This window comes from Eucyclogobius newberryi, unplaced genomic scaffold, assembly GCF_026437365.1.
Source record: "Eucyclogobius newberryi isolate DKJ021-1_F unplaced genomic scaffold, fEucNew1.0.hap1 SCAF_21, whole genome shotgun sequence".
NCBI lineage: Eukaryota > Metazoa > Chordata > Actinopteri > Gobiiformes > Gobiidae > Eucyclogobius > Eucyclogobius newberryi.
The window spans coordinates 4627111-4644324 of NW_027315846.1; the positions used below are offsets into that span (position 1 = coordinate 4627111).

Sequence of the window (17214 nt, forward strand, 5' to 3'; positions counted from 1 at the left end):
TAGACCATAATATAATATAACACTAGACCATAATATAACACTAGACTATAATATAATATAATACTATAATATAATATAATACTAGACTATAACATAACACTAGACCATAATATAACACTGGACTATATTATAATATAATACTATAATATAATATAAAACTAGACTATAATATAACACTAGACCATAATATAACACTAGACTATAATATAACACTAGACTATAATATAACACTAGACTATAATATAATATAACACTAAACTATAATATAATACTAGACTATAATATAATACTAGACTATAATATAACACTAGACTATAATATAATATAATACTATAATATAATATAATACTAGACCATAATATAACACTAGACTATAATATAACACTAGACTATAATATAACACTAGACTATAATATAATATAATACTATAATATAATATAATACTATAATATAACACTAGACTATAACATAATATAATACTATAATATAACACTAAACTATAATAATATAATACTAGACTATATTATAATATAATACTATAATATAATATAATACTAGACTATAATATAACACTAAACTATAATAATATAATCCATCCATCCATCCATTTTCTACCGCTTGTTCCCTTTCGGGGTCGCGGGTGACTGGAGCCTATCCCAGTGACTTCGGGCCTTAGGCGGGGTACATCCTGGACAGTGGCCAACTCGTCACAGGGCCAACACAGAGACATAGACATTACAGACAGTTCACTCTCACATTCATTCACTAGGGCCAATTTAGAGTCACCAATCTTACCTAACACATGCATGTCTTTGGACGGTGGGAGGAAGGCGGAGAACCCGGAGAGAACCCACGGTAACACGGGGAGAACATGCAGACTCCACCCAGAGAGATCATGTGATGTTGGTCTGGTCCGGGAATCGAACCCATGATCTCCTTCTTGGGAGGCAAGAGCGCTAACCGCCTTTGCCACCGTGCACCCCATAATAATATAATACTAGACTATATTATAATATAATACTAGACTATATTATAATACTATAATATAATATAATACTATAATATAATGTAACACTAGACTATAATATAATACTAGACTATAATATAATACTATAATATAATATAATACTAGACTTTAATATAATACTAGACTATAATATAATATAATACTAGACTATAATATAATACTATAATATAATATAATACTAGACTATAATATAATATAATACTAAAACAGAAGAGAAGCCTCCATGACATCACGGGGAGGACAGTCTGTCGCGTGAGGCTCGTGCGGCTCACGCAGAGCGCGTCACGCACGAGGAGGAAACGCGCACGAGGAGGAAACGCGCATGAGGAGGCGACGCACGAGGAGGAGACGCACCAGGAGGAGACGCACCAGGAGGAGACGCACCAGGAGGAGACGCACGAGGAGGAGACGCACCAGGAGGAGACGCACCAGGAGGAGACGCACCAGGAGGAGACGCACGAGGAGGAGACGCACCAGGAGGAGACGCACCAGGAGGAGACGCACGAGGAGGAGACGCACGAGGAGGAGACGCACCAGGAGGAGACGCACCAGGAGGAGACGCACCAGGAGGAGACGCACCAGGAGGAGACGCACCAGGAGGAGACGCACCAGGAGGAGACGCACCAGGAGGAGACGCACCAGGAGGAAACACGCGCAAAGTCGCGTCTGAGATGGACACGAGCCCGAGGCACGCGCGCGATGAAAGGATCTGACTCCACTGTCACTGGTGAGACGCTTTTATACTTTTACTCTGTTTAAAGTACAAACACGAGCAGATTATTACATCTACTGCATCAACTCACCAACAAGGCTCAAAATGAATTAAATATATTTACTTTTATGGACAAAAAGTGTCATTTTGGCTGGTGTACATCTTGTTTTTCTTTAGACTAAGAATGCAAAAACACACACTGTGGGCACTGCATTTTGTCTATAGAATGAAGTAATGGATTGTCGTGTAGTATCAGTATGATGGTGTATGCAGTAATAGTAGTAGCAGTATGATGACGTATGCAGTAATAGTCGTGTAGTATGATGGCTTATGCAGTAATAGTCGTGTAGTATGATGGTGTATGCAGTAATAGTCGTGTAGTATGATGGCTTATGCAGTAATAGTCATGTAGTATGATGGTTTATGCAGTAATAGTCGTGTAGTATGATGGCATATGCAGTAATAGTCCTGTAGTATGATGGTGTATGCAGTAATAGTCGTGTAGTATGATGGTGTATGCAGTAATAGTCGTGTAGTATGATGGTGTATGCAGTAATAGTCGTGTAGTATGATGGCTTATACTGTAATAGTCGTGTAGTATGATGGCGTATGCAGTAATAGTCGTGTAGTATGATGTCTTATTCAGTAATAGTCGTGTAGTATGATGTCTTATTCAGTAATAGTCGTGTAGTATGATGGCGTATGCAGTAATAGTCGTGTAGTATGATGGCATATGCAGTAATAGTCGTGTAGTATGATGGCGTATGCAGTAATAGTCGTGTAGTATGATGGCGTATGCAGTAATAGTCGTGTAGTATGATGGCGTATGCAGTAATAGTCGTGTAGTATGATGGTGTATGCAGTAATAGTCGTGTAGTATGATGGCTTATGCAGTAATAGTCGTGTAGTATGATGGTGTATGCAGTAATAGTCATGTAGTATGATGACGTAAGCAGTAATAGTCATGTAGTATGATGGTGTATGCAGTAATAGTCGTGTAGTATGATGACGTAAGCAGTAATAGTCGTGTAGTATGATGGTGTATGCAGTAATAAATGTGTTGTATGATGGTGTATATAGTAATAGTCGTGTAGTATGATGGCGTATACAGTAATAGTCGTGTAGTATGATGGTGTATGCAGTAATAGTCGTGTAGTATGATGGTGTATGCAGTAATAGTCGTGTAGTATGATGGCATATGCAGTAATAGTCGTGTAGTATGATGGTGTATGCAGTAATAGTCGTGTAGTATGATGGCTTATGCAGTAATAGTCGTGTAGTATGATGGTGTATGCAGTAATAGTCGTGTAGTATGATGGCGTATACAGTAATAGTCGTGTAGTATGATGGTGTATGCAGTAATAGTCGTGTAGTATGATGGCGTATACAGTAATAGTCGTGTAGTATGATGGCGTATACAGTAATAGTCGTGTAGTATGATGGTGTATGCAGTAATAGTCGTGTAGTATGATGGTGTATGCAGTAATAGTCATGTAGTATGATGACGTAAGCAGTAATAGTCATGTAGTATGATGACGTAAGCAGTAATAGTCGTGTAGTATGATGGTGTATACAGTAATAGTCGTGTAGTATGATGACGTAAGCAGTAATAGTCGTGTAGTATGATGGCGTATGCAGTAATAGTCGTGTAGTATGATGGTGTATGCAGTAATAGTCATGTAGTATGATGACGTAAGCAGTAATAGTCGTGTAGTATGATGGTGTATACAGTAATAGTCGTGTAGTATGATGACGTAAGCAGTAATAGTCGTGTAGTATGATGGCGTATGCAGTAATAGTCGTGTAGTATGATGGTGTATGCAGTAATAGTCGTGTAGTATGATGACATATGCAGTAATAGTCGTGTAGTATGATGGCGTATGCAGTAATAGTCATGTAGTATGATGACGTAAGCAGTAATAGTCATGTAGTATGATGGCTTATGCAGTAATAGTCGTGTAGTATGATGGCGTATGCAGTAATAGTCGTGTAGTATGACTGTGTATGCAGTAATAGTCGTGTAGTATGATGGTGTATGCAGTAATAGTCGTTTAGTATGATGGCGTATGCAGTAATAGTCGTGTAGTATGATGGTGTATGCAGTAATAGTCGTGTAGTATGATGGCGTATGCAGTAATAGTCGTGTAGTATGATGGCGTATGCAGTAATAGTCGTGTAGTATGATGGCGTATGCAGTAATAGTCGTGTAGTATGATGGCGTATGCAGTAATAGTCGTGTAGTATGATGGCGTATGCAGTAATAGTCGTGTAGTATGATGGCGTATGCAGTAATAGTCGTGTAGTATGATGGCGTATGCAGTAATAGTCATGTAGTATAATGGCAGCGTATGCAGTAATAGTCCTAGTACTCTGTGTGTTGCAGACTGAGGACCTTGGATCAGAGCTGGACTTCCTGTGGTTTTGGCTCCAGTTGTACTTCCTTCACAGAGGGGCCCCTGGCAGAGTATGTACTTACTGCATTATACACGATGTATTTAATCTGCGATACTTATACACAAGTGTAGAATATATGTATCAATAAAACTCGATATTTACACAGTTTATGTCCGCGTCTGGATTATATTATAAAAAAAAATATTAGGACATTTTCCAATTTTCAAAGGAAAAATCAGATTAATGAAGAGATTTTTTTTTTATTAAACAGACAATTTGAGCGATATTTGAAGACTTTTTTCCATTCCAAACGATACAATGTTGTTAATCGCTACGGCAACGGTGCAAGATGTTTTTTGCTGTGTTGTGCGACTCACTCTCCTTCGCCTCCTCCTCCTTCGGAGTTAATTTATTTTCAAAAGGCGTTTCTCGTTTCTGGAGGTCATCGTTTTGTGTCGCTTTATGTCGCTTTGTGTAGTTTTGTGTTGTTTATCGAAGCTGAAATCTGACACTTCTTTTTACACCTTTGTGAATAACGTGTGATTCGTCCTCAATAACCAGCTCAAACTGATAAAACAATGTACAATACGACACTTTAAAGGTGTGATTCTTAGTTTGTTTGTTTGTTTGTTCTTAATTTGGTTTGTTTGTTTGTGTTTGTTTGTCCTTAATGTCGATTGCAAACTACAGTTGTTTGTGTGTTTGAGCAGGACATGAAGCCTCAGGAGGCCGAGCTCATCAGTGAAATCTCAAAGGTACAAATTCATGTTCATCGTTCTTAAAGCAACAGTACACAACATAAAACAACAACAATGTAAACAAAGTCCTCGTGCTGTTCAGCTCGAGCGTAAACAGGTCTGTACTGACTTTAATTGGAGTACAAATGTCACTTATTGCCTCTATAAATCAAAAAGGACAGACTAAAGATGACATGAGGTGTGGCAGCAGCGTCTCTACTCCGAGCTGAACACTTTTTGCGCTCCGTTCTGCCGCAGTTGCAGTCGATGGTGTGCGAGCTGAAGGTCGGCTTCAGCGGCGCCCTGTCCGAGCTCGGTCAGATCCAGGCGGCCGACTCGTTCCTCAGAGACGAGCTGGAGGAAAACAGACGGAGCTGCCACAAGAGGGCGCACCGCCTGGAGACGCTGGTGGAGGCGCTCACGGTCCGGCACTATTTTTATAGATGGAAAACGAGTTAGAGTGAAATGTTGAAGTCGGTGTGATTTAAACACTCTTTTGTGTTTTGGCTCGTATTAGGTTTAAACATATTACCGTATTTTCCGGACTATAAGTTGCAAATTTTTTCATAGTTTTGGCCGGGTGCGACTTATATCTGATCTTATTTGTTATTTTCACACTGTCAACCACAAGAGGGCGCTCTAAGCTCTGAGCGACGCCGAAGAAGAATCTGCACTTCCTCTTCCTCTGGAGTTTGTGGAGTTGTTTAGAAGTGACACAGAGGAAGAAGAATTCAATGGATTTAGTGATTTGGGGTAAAACTGATGCTTTGCTAAACTTGTTAGCATGTTCTTTATGCTATAGTTATCTGAATAACTGTTCATATGTTACGTTAACATACCAGACACTTACCACAGGTCTGTCTGTGCCTCATGTAGCTGAAGGTGTTAGCGTTAGCATACGTCATGTAGCTGAAGGTGTTAGCGTTAGCATACGTCATGTAGCTGAAGGTGTTAGCGTTAGCATACGTACACCTATTCACCATGTTCTCTCATCTGTTTATTATTTTAAACTGAAATGTCTGTTCTTGGTCTTGGATTTTATTAAAATAAATTTCCCCAAAAATGCGACTTATACTCCAGTGCGACTTATATATGTTTTTCTTCTTCTTTATTATGCATGTTTTGGTTGGTGCGACTTATAGTCCGAAATATACGGGAAACGTAAAGGTCGTGAAAAGTGACACGGTGCAGCTTTAATCGCGATGACTCTTTCTCTTCTTCTCAGGAGGAACTGACCGTGATGAGATTTCAGATCCTTCAGTTGTACAGCCACAGACCGAGACCTCAGACTGAAGCCAGAGCCGGCTCCAGCGCTCAGTCCACACGCAACAAACACAGAGACAGGCAAGTGGGCGTGGACTAAACCTGGTCTTAAACCGGGTCTTAAACAGGGGCTCAAACCGGGTCTTAAACCGGGTCTTAAACAGGGGCTCAAACCGGGTCTTAAACCGGGTCTTAAACCGGGTCTCAACAGGCCGTGATCCAGGTCTAAAAGAGGACCACCAGCAGATTAACCTTTACCTCCTTCCCACCTGTTGCAGTCCTCCACCAGAATCAGAACCAAGCCCAGAACCGAGTCCAGACCCAAGCCCAGAGCCAGGCCGGGACCGGGGCCAGGACCGGGGCCAGGACAGGGGCCAGGACAGGGGCCAGGACAGGGGCCAGGACAGGGGCCAGGACCGGGGCCAGGACCGGGGCCAGGACCGGGGCCAGGACTTGGACCCGGCGAGGTCCCGGTGCTGCTGCTCGGGCTCCAGAGGGAAGCTGCTGCTGCACTGTTTCCTGCAGGGACTGAAGGCCGGACTGAGCGAAGGGACAGGTCAAAGTCACACTTTAGATTTAAGATGCATCCAACCCGAAGCTAAACCCGGAGCTAAACCCAGACTAAACCCGGAGCTAAACCCGGAGCTAAACCCAGACTAAACCCGGAGCTAAACCCGGAGCTAAACCCAGACTAAACCCGGAGCTAAACCCAGACTAAACCCGGAGCTAAACCCAGACTAAACCCGGAGCTAAACCCGGAGCTAAACCCAGACTAAACCCGGAGCTAAACCCAGACTAAACCCGGAGCTAAACCCAGACTAAACCCAGAGCTCAAAACCCGGATCTGAAGCGGGATTTGACTTGAGCTGGATCAGGACTTGCAGAGGCCAAACACGCCACGCCCACACACACTGAGGGGTTGTAGGACACTTACCATGTGGCTAATATAAGATGATACGTTAGCGTAGCCTTGAACAGGTGAATTTACCCATAATTCACCATGATCATTTTAGAAGATCAAAAAGCGGTTAAGCGCTTTGCGCTCGATTTTGTGCTTCGCACCGCCCTGCGGATCCAACAGGCCTCTCGGCAACTTGTGGCGCTCGGGCCTAATAAGAGTAGTAATGGTAATGGTAATGGTAATAATGGTAATAAGACTGTGCTTGCAGATGCCCGTCACCAGGTGGCGATGCAGCTGCTGCACTCTGAATGGGAATATGTCTCGACTCTGAACCAGCTCTATGAGAGGTACAGGAGCCCCCCGGACCACCACCTCTGCCCTGAGCCCTAGTGAGTCTGCTCTACATTCTGTTTGTACGTTCATCTGCGCATGAGGAGGCTGGTTTAATATGTTTTTATTTTACTTGTAAGTGTACTTGTAAGTGTACTTGTAAGTGTACTTGTAAGTGTACTTGTAAGTGTACTTGTAACTGTACTGAGCTTCCTTCTCTCCGTTGCAGTCAGACGTACGTGGTGTTGGTGGAGCAGCTCCTCCAGAGGCAGCTCCTCTTCAGAAACACTCTCCAAGCGCGACTCTCGGCTCAGCACTGGAAGTCTCTGATCGGCGACATCCTGGTGCAGCTCGTGGGCCAGAACGACGTAAGGCCCCGCCCCCCTCGCGTGTTCGGTTTAGACGGAGGCGGGTGTTTGACGTGACCCTTTGACCTTTCCCTCCAGACGTCCTTCTCAGACGCGTACTTGGGCTACACCACGACTCTGGCCTCGTTCCTCTCGCTGGAGTTCAACCGCCTCGACCGCGACTCGCACCGAAGCCACGAATCACAGGTTTGAACGCCTTAAAGGGCCGAATGACAAGTTTATATGATGTCCTAAATCTGACTTTATTTAGCGTATTTATACCTGTTGTACATATAAATAATACATATAAATAATAGTTTTACACCAATCGAGCAGGTATTTGTGGAGAAAATGTTGAAAAATCTGTGGAAAATGACAGGAAGTGACATCACACCAGGGACATTTCTCATTCCAGTCAAAGTTTATGCAGAATTTACACAAAGAAACAACTTTTTGGACTCTCTAAACATGAATTTAACAAAATAAAGTCACTCTCATATATTTTTATTCGTCAAATTAAAAAGATTGTGACACTAGATAGTTTTGTCCCAGTGGTTGCTGGGTAATTTCCCAGTGTGATGTCATCAATCACAAACAGAAAGTGAAATCATAAACCTAAAAATGTGCCATTCTAAAATTCTAAATATAGTTACTGTATTTTCCAAACTTTAAGTCGCACCAGCCTAAAAATTCTTGATAGAAAAGAAAAAAACACATATAAGTATATAAGTATAAATATAAGTATAAGTCGCGCCCCAGCCAAAACTATGAAAAATGGTGCGACTTACAGTCCGGAAAATACAGTATTTTAAGTGCATTTTAGTTCAATGAGTCGTCTGACCTGCAGGGGGCGCTTTAAACGTGTCGAGGTTTTAATGATTCAAACAGGACACATGGATGTCTTCTTCTTTTTGTCTCAGAGCTGTGACGTGGATGTCTTCTTCTTTGTGTCTCAGAGCTGTGACGTGGATGTCTTCTTCTTTTTGTCTCAGAGCTGTGACGTGGATGTCTTCTTCTTTTTGTCTCAGAGCTGTGACGTGGATGTCTTCTTCTTTTTGTCTCAGAGCTGTGACGTGGATGTCTTCTTCTTTTTGTCTCAGAGCTGTGACGTGGATGTCTTCTTCTTTGTGTCTCAGAGCTGTGACGTGGATGTCTTCTTCTTTTTGTCTCAGAGCTGTGACGTGGATGTCTTCTTCTTTTTGTCTCAGAGCTGTGACGTGGAGCGTGAGGAGATGAAGCTTCTGTCGTTGCTCTTGTCTCCCGTCTCGAGGATTCATGGATATTTGAGCCACATCCAGGTTTGAGTCGTTACAAATGTTAATTTGAAACTTGAATAAATGTAAGAAAAACATGTTCAAAATGTTTCTTTGGGACGTTTTAAGTGTCAAAATGGCGAAAATCTAAAACAGTTGACCAACAATAATACCTTTAATACCTTTATTTAATGCCTTTATTACCTTTATTAAATATCTTTATTTAATACCTTTATTTTGTTGAATGATGGTTCCCAAAGTGTGGGACGCGGGCTGATTTACAGTTGTTAAATGGATTACAGTGCATTTAATCTCTTTTATTTGAAAACCGTATGTTTCATGAAATGTCAGATATTATAATAAACGACCAAATAAATGTGTGGTTTAAATCTTGACATTTTGCTGTGGGGGGGCCCCTGAGTGGGTTTCATAGTCATTTGGGGGGCCCCCCCGAGTGAGTCTCATAGTCATTTGGGGGTCCCCGAGTGGGTTTCATAGTCATTTGGGGGGCCCCGAGTGGGTCTCATAGTCATTTGGGGGTCCCCGAGTGCGTTTCATAGTCGTTTGGGGGGGCCCCGAGTGGGTTTCATAGTCGTTTGGGGGTCCCCGAGTGGGTTTCATACTCGTTTGGGGGTCCCCGAGTGGGTTTCATAGTCGTTTGGGATCCCCGAGTGGGTTTCATACTCGTTTGGGGGGCCCCGAGTGGGTTTCATAGTCGTTTGGGGGTCCCCGAGTGGGTTTCATAGTCATTTGGGGGGCCCCGAGTGCGTTTCATAGTCGTTTGGGATCCCCGAGTGGGTTTCATACTCGTTTGGGGGGCCCCGAGTGGGTTTCATAGTCGTTTGGGGGTCCCCGAGTGGGTTTCATAGTCGTTTGGGGGTCCCCGAGTGGGTTTCATAGTCGTTTGGGATCCCCGAGTGCGTTTCATAGTCGTTTGGGGGGCCCCGAGTGGGTTTCATAGTCGTTTGGGGGTCCCCGAGTGCGTTTCATAGTCGTTTGGGATCCCCGAGTGCGTTTCATAGTCGTTTGGGGGGCCCCGAGTGGGTTTCATAGTCGTTTGGGGGTCCCTAAGTGGGTTTCAGGGTTTTATAGTCATTTGGGGGGCCCCGAGTGGGTTTCATAGTCATTTGGGGGTCCCTAAGTGGGTTTCAGGGTTTTATAGTCATTTGGGGGGCCCCGAGTGGGTTTCATAGTCGTTTGGGGGTCCCTAAGTGGGTCCCTAAGTGGGTTTCAGAGTTTCATAGTCATTTGGGGGCCCGGCCTTTTTGAATTGTGCACAAAAGTTGCTTGAACATATTAAAGTGCAGATCGGACAGTTGCGTTTCTGCTGCTCAGTGTTTGCTCTCGTCGTCCAGAGCCTGCTGCAGTGGACCGCTAAAGACCACCCGGACTGCAGCCTGCTCCTGGGGTCCGAGCGAGCGCTGCGGTCGCTCCTGAACCAGTGTCACCAAATACTGGAGCAGGACGTCCAGTGGGAGGAGCCAGAGGGCGGAGCCAGGTCAGACATGACGTGAACACGCTCGACTCGGACTTTACGCTCGACTCGGACTTTACGCTCGACTCGGACTTTACGCTCGACTCGGACTTTACGCTCGACTCGGACTTTACGCTCGACTCGGACTTTACGCTCGACTCGGACTTTACGCTCGACTCGGACTTTACGCTCGACTCGGACTTTACGCTCGACTCGGACTTTACGCTCGACTCGGACTTTACGCTCGACTCGGACTTTACGCTCGACTCGGACTTTACGCTCGACTCGGACTTTACGCTCGACTCGGACTTTACTCTGCAGATGTTTGTGCAGCGTCAGTGAAAGAAACCAGCAAGGACCAAACACAACTGAACGTGAAACCTGAAAAAGCCTAAAAATATATAAAAATAAAGTAAATACACTAATACAAGGTCCTTGTTTTGTCCTAATGAATAATAATAATACATTTATAAATAAAATAAATAAAATAAATAAAATAAATAAAATAAATAAAATAAATAAAATAAATAAAATAAATAAATAAAATAAATAAAATAAATAAAATAAATAAAATAAACACAGAACACAACACACACAACCAGAGAGTGAAAATCAAAATAAGACAAAATCGAAACAAAATCGCGGCACATTTAAATCAAAACAAAAGTCAGTCAAATTTGTCCATTTCCAAATTTAGTGAATGTCATTTTTCCTCGATCGTCGGTGATGTTTGTGTCGTCCATTTCTCTGACGGACTGTTTCCTGTCGCCAAAAGTACGCTCCAAAAGTCAACCCGTTTATTGTGCCCAAAGGCAGGAGATTTGAGGCCCAAATACAGAGTTAATAATACGTAAAATAAGTACATTTTGATCATTGAACCAGGACGAGGGGGCGTGGCGACTTCCTCACGCCTGGGGATGCCGTTCTGAGGAAGCCGGGCAGCAGGTGGCGCTGTCGTCCAGTAGAAAGACGGCACCAAAACCAGTTTGAATCAGTCGAACGGACACGTCACAGTCGCTATTGGCGTCTAAATCGAGCGAGTCCACGTCCAAGCGCGCGTCTAATCGTTCCGCGGCGCATTCGTAGCTCGTGCAGTTTAACGCCTCAGATTATACGGTAAACAATTATAGGTATAATTCTTTTGGCGACTCAGGATTACAGTGCCGACAATACTGTAATCGAGATCCATCAAATCTAACAGTCATAGTTTTAACTGACCTGTGTATTTCTGCAGTGACGCGGCGCCCTCTGGTGGAGTGTCGGGGAACAGCAGCGAGGTCAAGCCTGGAGCAAAGAGGTGAGAGAGGAACGACCCACGAGAGCTTCTGCAAATCCTGACTCATTCTTAGGACTAAAACAGGACTAAAACAGGACTAAGATAAAATAAGATAATCCTTTAATATCCACACAAGGGGAAATTTGGTTGTTACACTGCAGTAGAAACAGGAGGAAAGGACAGATTATAGGAAGTTTCAAAACAGTCTTAAAGAACTCTTATGAACAAAACAAAAAACTCTTATTAACAAAACTCCTCTATCTTAATAGGGGATGGAGGGGGGGAAATAAAATAAAATAGATAAAGAAAAATAAAAAATAAAGATAACAATCAGATAATAATAATAAAATAATGATAATAGAATAAAATAAAAATAAAATAAAGTAAAAATAGCTAGCACAAGACTAGGTAATACTATTAGCAGGTAATTAAACCGTATAAAAAACAAAATAGAACACTCTTATTTACAGGTATTGCACATGGTTGATTCAGCATTGCACATGGTTACATCAGTATTGCACATGTTCAGGGCTAGCAGTGTTTGTTATAGAGTCTGACAGCAGCAGGAAGGAAAGACAGGACTAAAGTCGATCACAAACCATGTTCTGAAAGGCATTTGAGTCTTATGAGAGACTGAAATATGAACATACAAACTATAAGTTAATTCTACTTTATATTTATATCCTAAAGTAGAATGTGATCATGTGAAGAGAACAGCTCTGCCTTTTGTTTGTTTATAAGGCTCTTTTTGGCATTTTACCTGATTATTTATCAAGTTTATTGCACATGAGTTCAAGTATTCACCATGTGAGATCTTGGGACACTTTTATCTTACAATCCCATCTTCTTTTGTCCTCAGAGACTCGGCTCTGACTCGCTGCCCCTCTCTGCGCGTCGAGTGCCTTTCCTGCAGCCCCGTGCGCCGAAAATCCACCCGTGACCCGCCCGGTGACCCGCCCGGTAACGCGCCCGGTGACCCGCCCGGTGACCCGCCCGGTGACCCGCCCGGTGACCCGCCCGGCGACTGCCCGCACTGCTCCTCGCGGCTCCTGCTCACGCCCGGCGACCGCTCCCAGTGCTGGGCCGAGACCAGCGACTCGGGCCAGGGCACGTACACGCACAGCCACACCACGGCGGGGGGCCGCGGGGCGCAGCTGCGGGATGGGGACACGGACGACGACACGTTCGACTACTCCTCTGTGACGTCGTGCAGCCCCGACGGGACGCTGCGGCGGGACAGCGGGGAGGACGAGGAGGAGGACAGTCATGTGCCCGTGCTGCTGAAGCCAAGAGAGAGGACGGTGGGTGAGAGGGCGAGAGGGGGTGAGAGGAGGAGAGAGAGAGGACGGTGGGTGAGGGGGCGAGGGGGGGTGAAAGGGGCGAGGGGGAGGGAGAGAGGACGGTGGGTGAGGGGGCGAGGGGGGGAGAGAGGGGAAGAGAGAGAGGACGGTGGGTGAGGGGGGAGAGAGAGAAGTGAGGGGTGAGAGGGGCGAGAGGGTGAGAGAGGACGGTGGGTGAGGGGATGTACCTATTGTACATATACATTATGGTTTACACCGATTGAGCAGGTATTTGTGGAGAAAACGTTGAAAAATATGAAGAAAAATTCATTCCAGTCAAAGTTTATGCAGACTTTACACAAAGAAACGACTTTTTTAACTCTCTAAACAATAATTCAACAAAATAAAGTCGCTCTCATTTATTTGTATTGTCAAATATAAAAAAGTCACATTAGATGAGTTTTGGCCCAGTGTTTGCTGGGTAATCTCCTGGTGTGATGTCATCAGTTACAAACAGGAAGTGAAATTTGAAACCTAAAAAATGTGCTAATCTGTGCTATCATTTGTATAATTCTTTGCTAAATTCAAAATATATTTATCTCAACTGTATTTTAGTGCAATGAGTGGTCTGGCCTGTAGGGGGCACTTTAAATCTGGTAGTTTCTGATGATCTGTTTTTAAGCGGCTCTTTCTGAGTTTTGATTGTACACAGTCTAATGCGTGACTGATTTGGTGTTTTATCTGAGTATTATTCTGTATCGTGTGCACGTCGGCTGCAGCTAACGATCATTTTGCTAATCGATTAGTCTGGAGATTAATCGAAATATCTGATTCCTACTTAATTTGACCCGCGCCGTTTGATCCAAACTGCCAGAAGTACGTGTTCTCGAACTAAAGGTTAAATTAGATGAATAAACAACAAGGAGCCGTGCGTTAAACAGTGATTATTCTGGTCACAATATCATCGTAAAACCCCCAAAAAATAATAATCGTGACAATTTTAGAACCAAAATTGTATTTTTAGTGTAATAAACAGCCCAGGCGTGTCCGCTCTCCTCCCGCAGGTGTGTTTGCGGTGGCAGATCCCTCGACTGACGCCCCACCCGCCGCTGAGGAGGACGGGGGAGGAGGAGGAGGAGCCCGGGGGCGGGGCCAAGCGTCCGGTGGCGGTCACGATGCGCTCGCCGCCTCTGAACCCCAAAAGCGCCTTCAGGCCCATCTGGGACGACCCGGCCAAACAGGTGCAGCCTGGGAGTCGCTCTTTTGATTTGAGCCGCGATTTGGGGATTTGAACCTTTTTGATTCCGTCTTTGTCCTTAAACATTTTTCATTCATTCTCAGACTTAGACAAACTTTATTGCACCACGATTGACACAGACGCTCCAAATTCTCAACTGAATAATTGTGTTTTATTGTTACTTTTGCCGTTTGTTGGAGCTTTTTGTGCGGTACACGGTTCACAGTTCTCATGAGAACTACGATTAAAGACTTTTTGTTCCCCTAACCCAACTTAATTGCTTATTTAGACTTTTCACTCTTAGAGGAATAATAGAGTCTCATTTCCTCGTGGCGTGGACAGTTGAGTAGTTCTCCAACATGTCAATCACTCCCTGCGTCCTACTGCACACCTGCAGCCTCGTTCCCAGGATAGCAGCACGTTTTCCGCCCATGCGGACTGATACAACACACACGTGTGTTTGTTTATTAGCGCGACAGATCGCATCGCATCTCTCATCTCCCGTAGATTAGCGTCTCTTCTGAGACAGCTCGAACTGTCTTTCTCCATCTTCATTTTGTCCCGTACACTGAGGGAACTATATTATGATAGATCAATGTGTTTAGACACGCGGAAACGTGCTGCTCATTGGGACAAGCCTCACGCGGCTGCAGGTGAGCGATAGGTGCGTTTTATGATTGATACGTGGCAGGACTAATCGGTCGTCCACGTCACGAGGAAATAAGACTCAGATTTGGGCCAAAAAAATCGTCCATTCAACCTTTAAGTTAAATCCACTTGCTGTCAGTAGTTCTCCTTGACTGTAGGTGGCAGTAGTTCTCCTTGACTGTAGGTGGCAGTAGTTCTCCTTGACTGTAGGTGGCAGTAGTTCTCCTTGACTGTAGGTGGCAGTAGTTCTCCTTGACTGTAGGTGGCAGTAGTTCTTGGTACTGTTTCACGTGTCTGATCTGCGTCCTCTCGTTGGTTCTCAGCTGGACTCGGCTCCAGAGAGAGACGGTCGACAGGGTTTCGTCCCGATCCAGGCCCCGAGGCCGAGCTTCCACCTGTTCAACACGCACCGAGAAAACCTCAGGTAACGATGTACGAGAAGGAAACGACTCTGCTAACCCTTAAACGACTCTGCTAACCCTTAAAAGCAGAACCTTGGTTTTAAGCGTGCAAAAGCAGCTTCACAGGGCGATATAGCGACAACATAGTACTATAGCTCCTACCATAGTACTATAGCTCCTACCATAGTACTATAGCTCCTACCATAGTACTATAGCTCCTACCATAGTACTATAGCTCCTACCATAGTACTATAGCTCCTACCATAGTACTATAGCTCCTACCATAGTACTATAGCTCCTACCATAGAAGGACGGTAGAAGTGATGATGAAGTTGGCTTTGACCATGTGATCCTTTTAAACCCCCAAATCTCAACATTAAAAAAGACACAAGGGACAAACACCAACTGTGCAAAGATGTAAGAAAATCCGTTCAGGTAAAGTTTGATCATTTTCCTGAAATCTGGAACTTCTCCAAGAAATTCCCCCTTAGACTTTTTACGGACGAATGTAGAGAATTATACGTCATGTTTGGGGACATGGAATAATCTTGAGGTGAATAAGCTCTTTTCACGAGTTCCGGTTGGTGTAAAAGTGCAGGTCTTTACTTCCCATTCCATTCATTCTCTAAAATAAAAACACTTCCTTTTAAAAGTGTTTATAAAAAGTAGTGTAAGTGTTATCGTCTCAAAGCTAAAGGCTAACTCCATATGAAGGTTCCTCTGTTTTTATAATTACTTTGTTGTGGTAGAACCTGTGGTAAATATTTATCATTGTTTTACTTCCGTTAAGTTGTAGTTTGTGGAGAAATTTTGAAAAATAAAAGTTACAGGAAGTAGAGCTGAATCCCTCTGTGATGTCATCAATGTGCGACGTGCCGTTGAAAACACAGACAAGTTAAACACAAAATAAAGGTGTTTTATGGTATTATTGTTTTGTCAAATCATAACCGTTGTCATTTATGTGGATTTTGGTTCTTGTTTACAGTCTGGTTGCTAGGTAACAGTTGAAAATGACCTCTACATGTGTTATATCTGCCGCTCATGTCCAACCAGGAAGTACAATTAAAAACTTCACAAAAATATGGGCAAAATGTAGTGTAAAATCAGAAATATAATCTACATTTTAGTGAAATGTGTCATCTAACATGTCCCAGCGACACATTTACATCGTAGTAAAATCCTTAACCCGCTGCAGTGATTATCCCTCTGCAACTCGCTCTCCGCCGCCACATCTTATTTTGACAGAGAATGAACGGAACGAGAAGTGAAGATCCGCACTTTTTACGCCAACGGGAACGAACCACGGCCATCGAGAAATGAGCCGCGCCCATCGAGAAACGAGCCGCGCCCATCGAGAAACGAGCCGCGCCCATCGAGAAACGAGCCGCGCCCATCGAGAAACGGGCCCTTACTTTGCGAAACACACCGAGCGTTAATTGATTTTTTTGCTCCGTTGGTTTTCAGACAGAGCCTCTTGCAGCAGAGAGGAGCGCCCCCTGGAGGAAACCAGAGCAACATGAGCGCGGGGGCCTCGCTGTGGGACGACAGCGACAGCGAGGGCCCCTGCAGCACCGTTTGAACACGGACCGGAACCCGACTGAACTGGAGCTGGAGCTTTGTAATGCATGAAGAAAACTGTTAAACTCGATCTTTTCCCTTCACAATATTCTGCCGATGCAAGTAATAAAAACTATGGAATTGCTGATGTTGGTCATGATTTTGAGATTTATGCAAACGCGTTGGAACGAGTCATTCTGGGAAATATTCAGTCGCAAAGCCAAAGGAAACTAACGGCAATTTAGAGGCTTTAAAGAATGAAACCTGCTTGTTTAAGTAAGAAACACACCATCTCAGTCCTGCTTTGGTTACGTCTTATTGTAAATGTTTAAATGTCGGATTAGAAACTTTATTGTCGCTGTAGATGAATTTGTCCG

General features: G+C 43.9%; 1 protein-coding gene across 1 annotated transcript; it reads left to right on the forward strand.

Annotated features, from left to right (window-relative positions):
* Nucleotides 1–4828: 4828 nt before the first annotated feature.
* LOC140370973 (uncharacterized) lies at nt 4829–16873 on the forward strand. Its single transcript, XM_072458254.1, has 14 exons — nt 4829–4888; nt 5129–5293; nt 6096–6214; nt 6412–6689; nt 7303–7423; nt 7594–7732; nt 7811–7918; nt 8920–9009; nt 10320–10462; nt 11673–11735; nt 12574–13015; nt 14059–14235; nt 15203–15303; nt 16745–16873. Exons 1-14 carry the CDS (start codon nt 4847–4849, stop codon nt 16857–16859), a joined length of 2103 nt encoding a protein of 700 aa, XP_072314355.1. The 5' UTR covers nt 4829–4846; the 3' UTR covers nt 16860–16873.
* Nucleotides 16874–17214: the final 341 nt, after the last annotated feature.

Bases quoted from the DNA above. Each gene is read 5' to 3' on its own strand.
- LOC140370973 (XM_072458254.1), top strand. From the start codon at position 4,847: ATGAAGCCTCAGGAGGCCGAGCTCATCAGTGAAATCTCAAAG. The intron at 5,294-6,095 runs GTCCGGCACTAT...TCTTCTTCTCAG, and splicing joins CGCTGGTGGAGGCGCTCACG to GAGGAACTGACCGTGATGAG. The intron at 7,919-8,919 runs GTTTGAACGCCT...TTTTTGTCTCAG, and splicing joins ACCGAAGCCACGAATCACAG to AGCTGTGACGTGGAGCGTGA.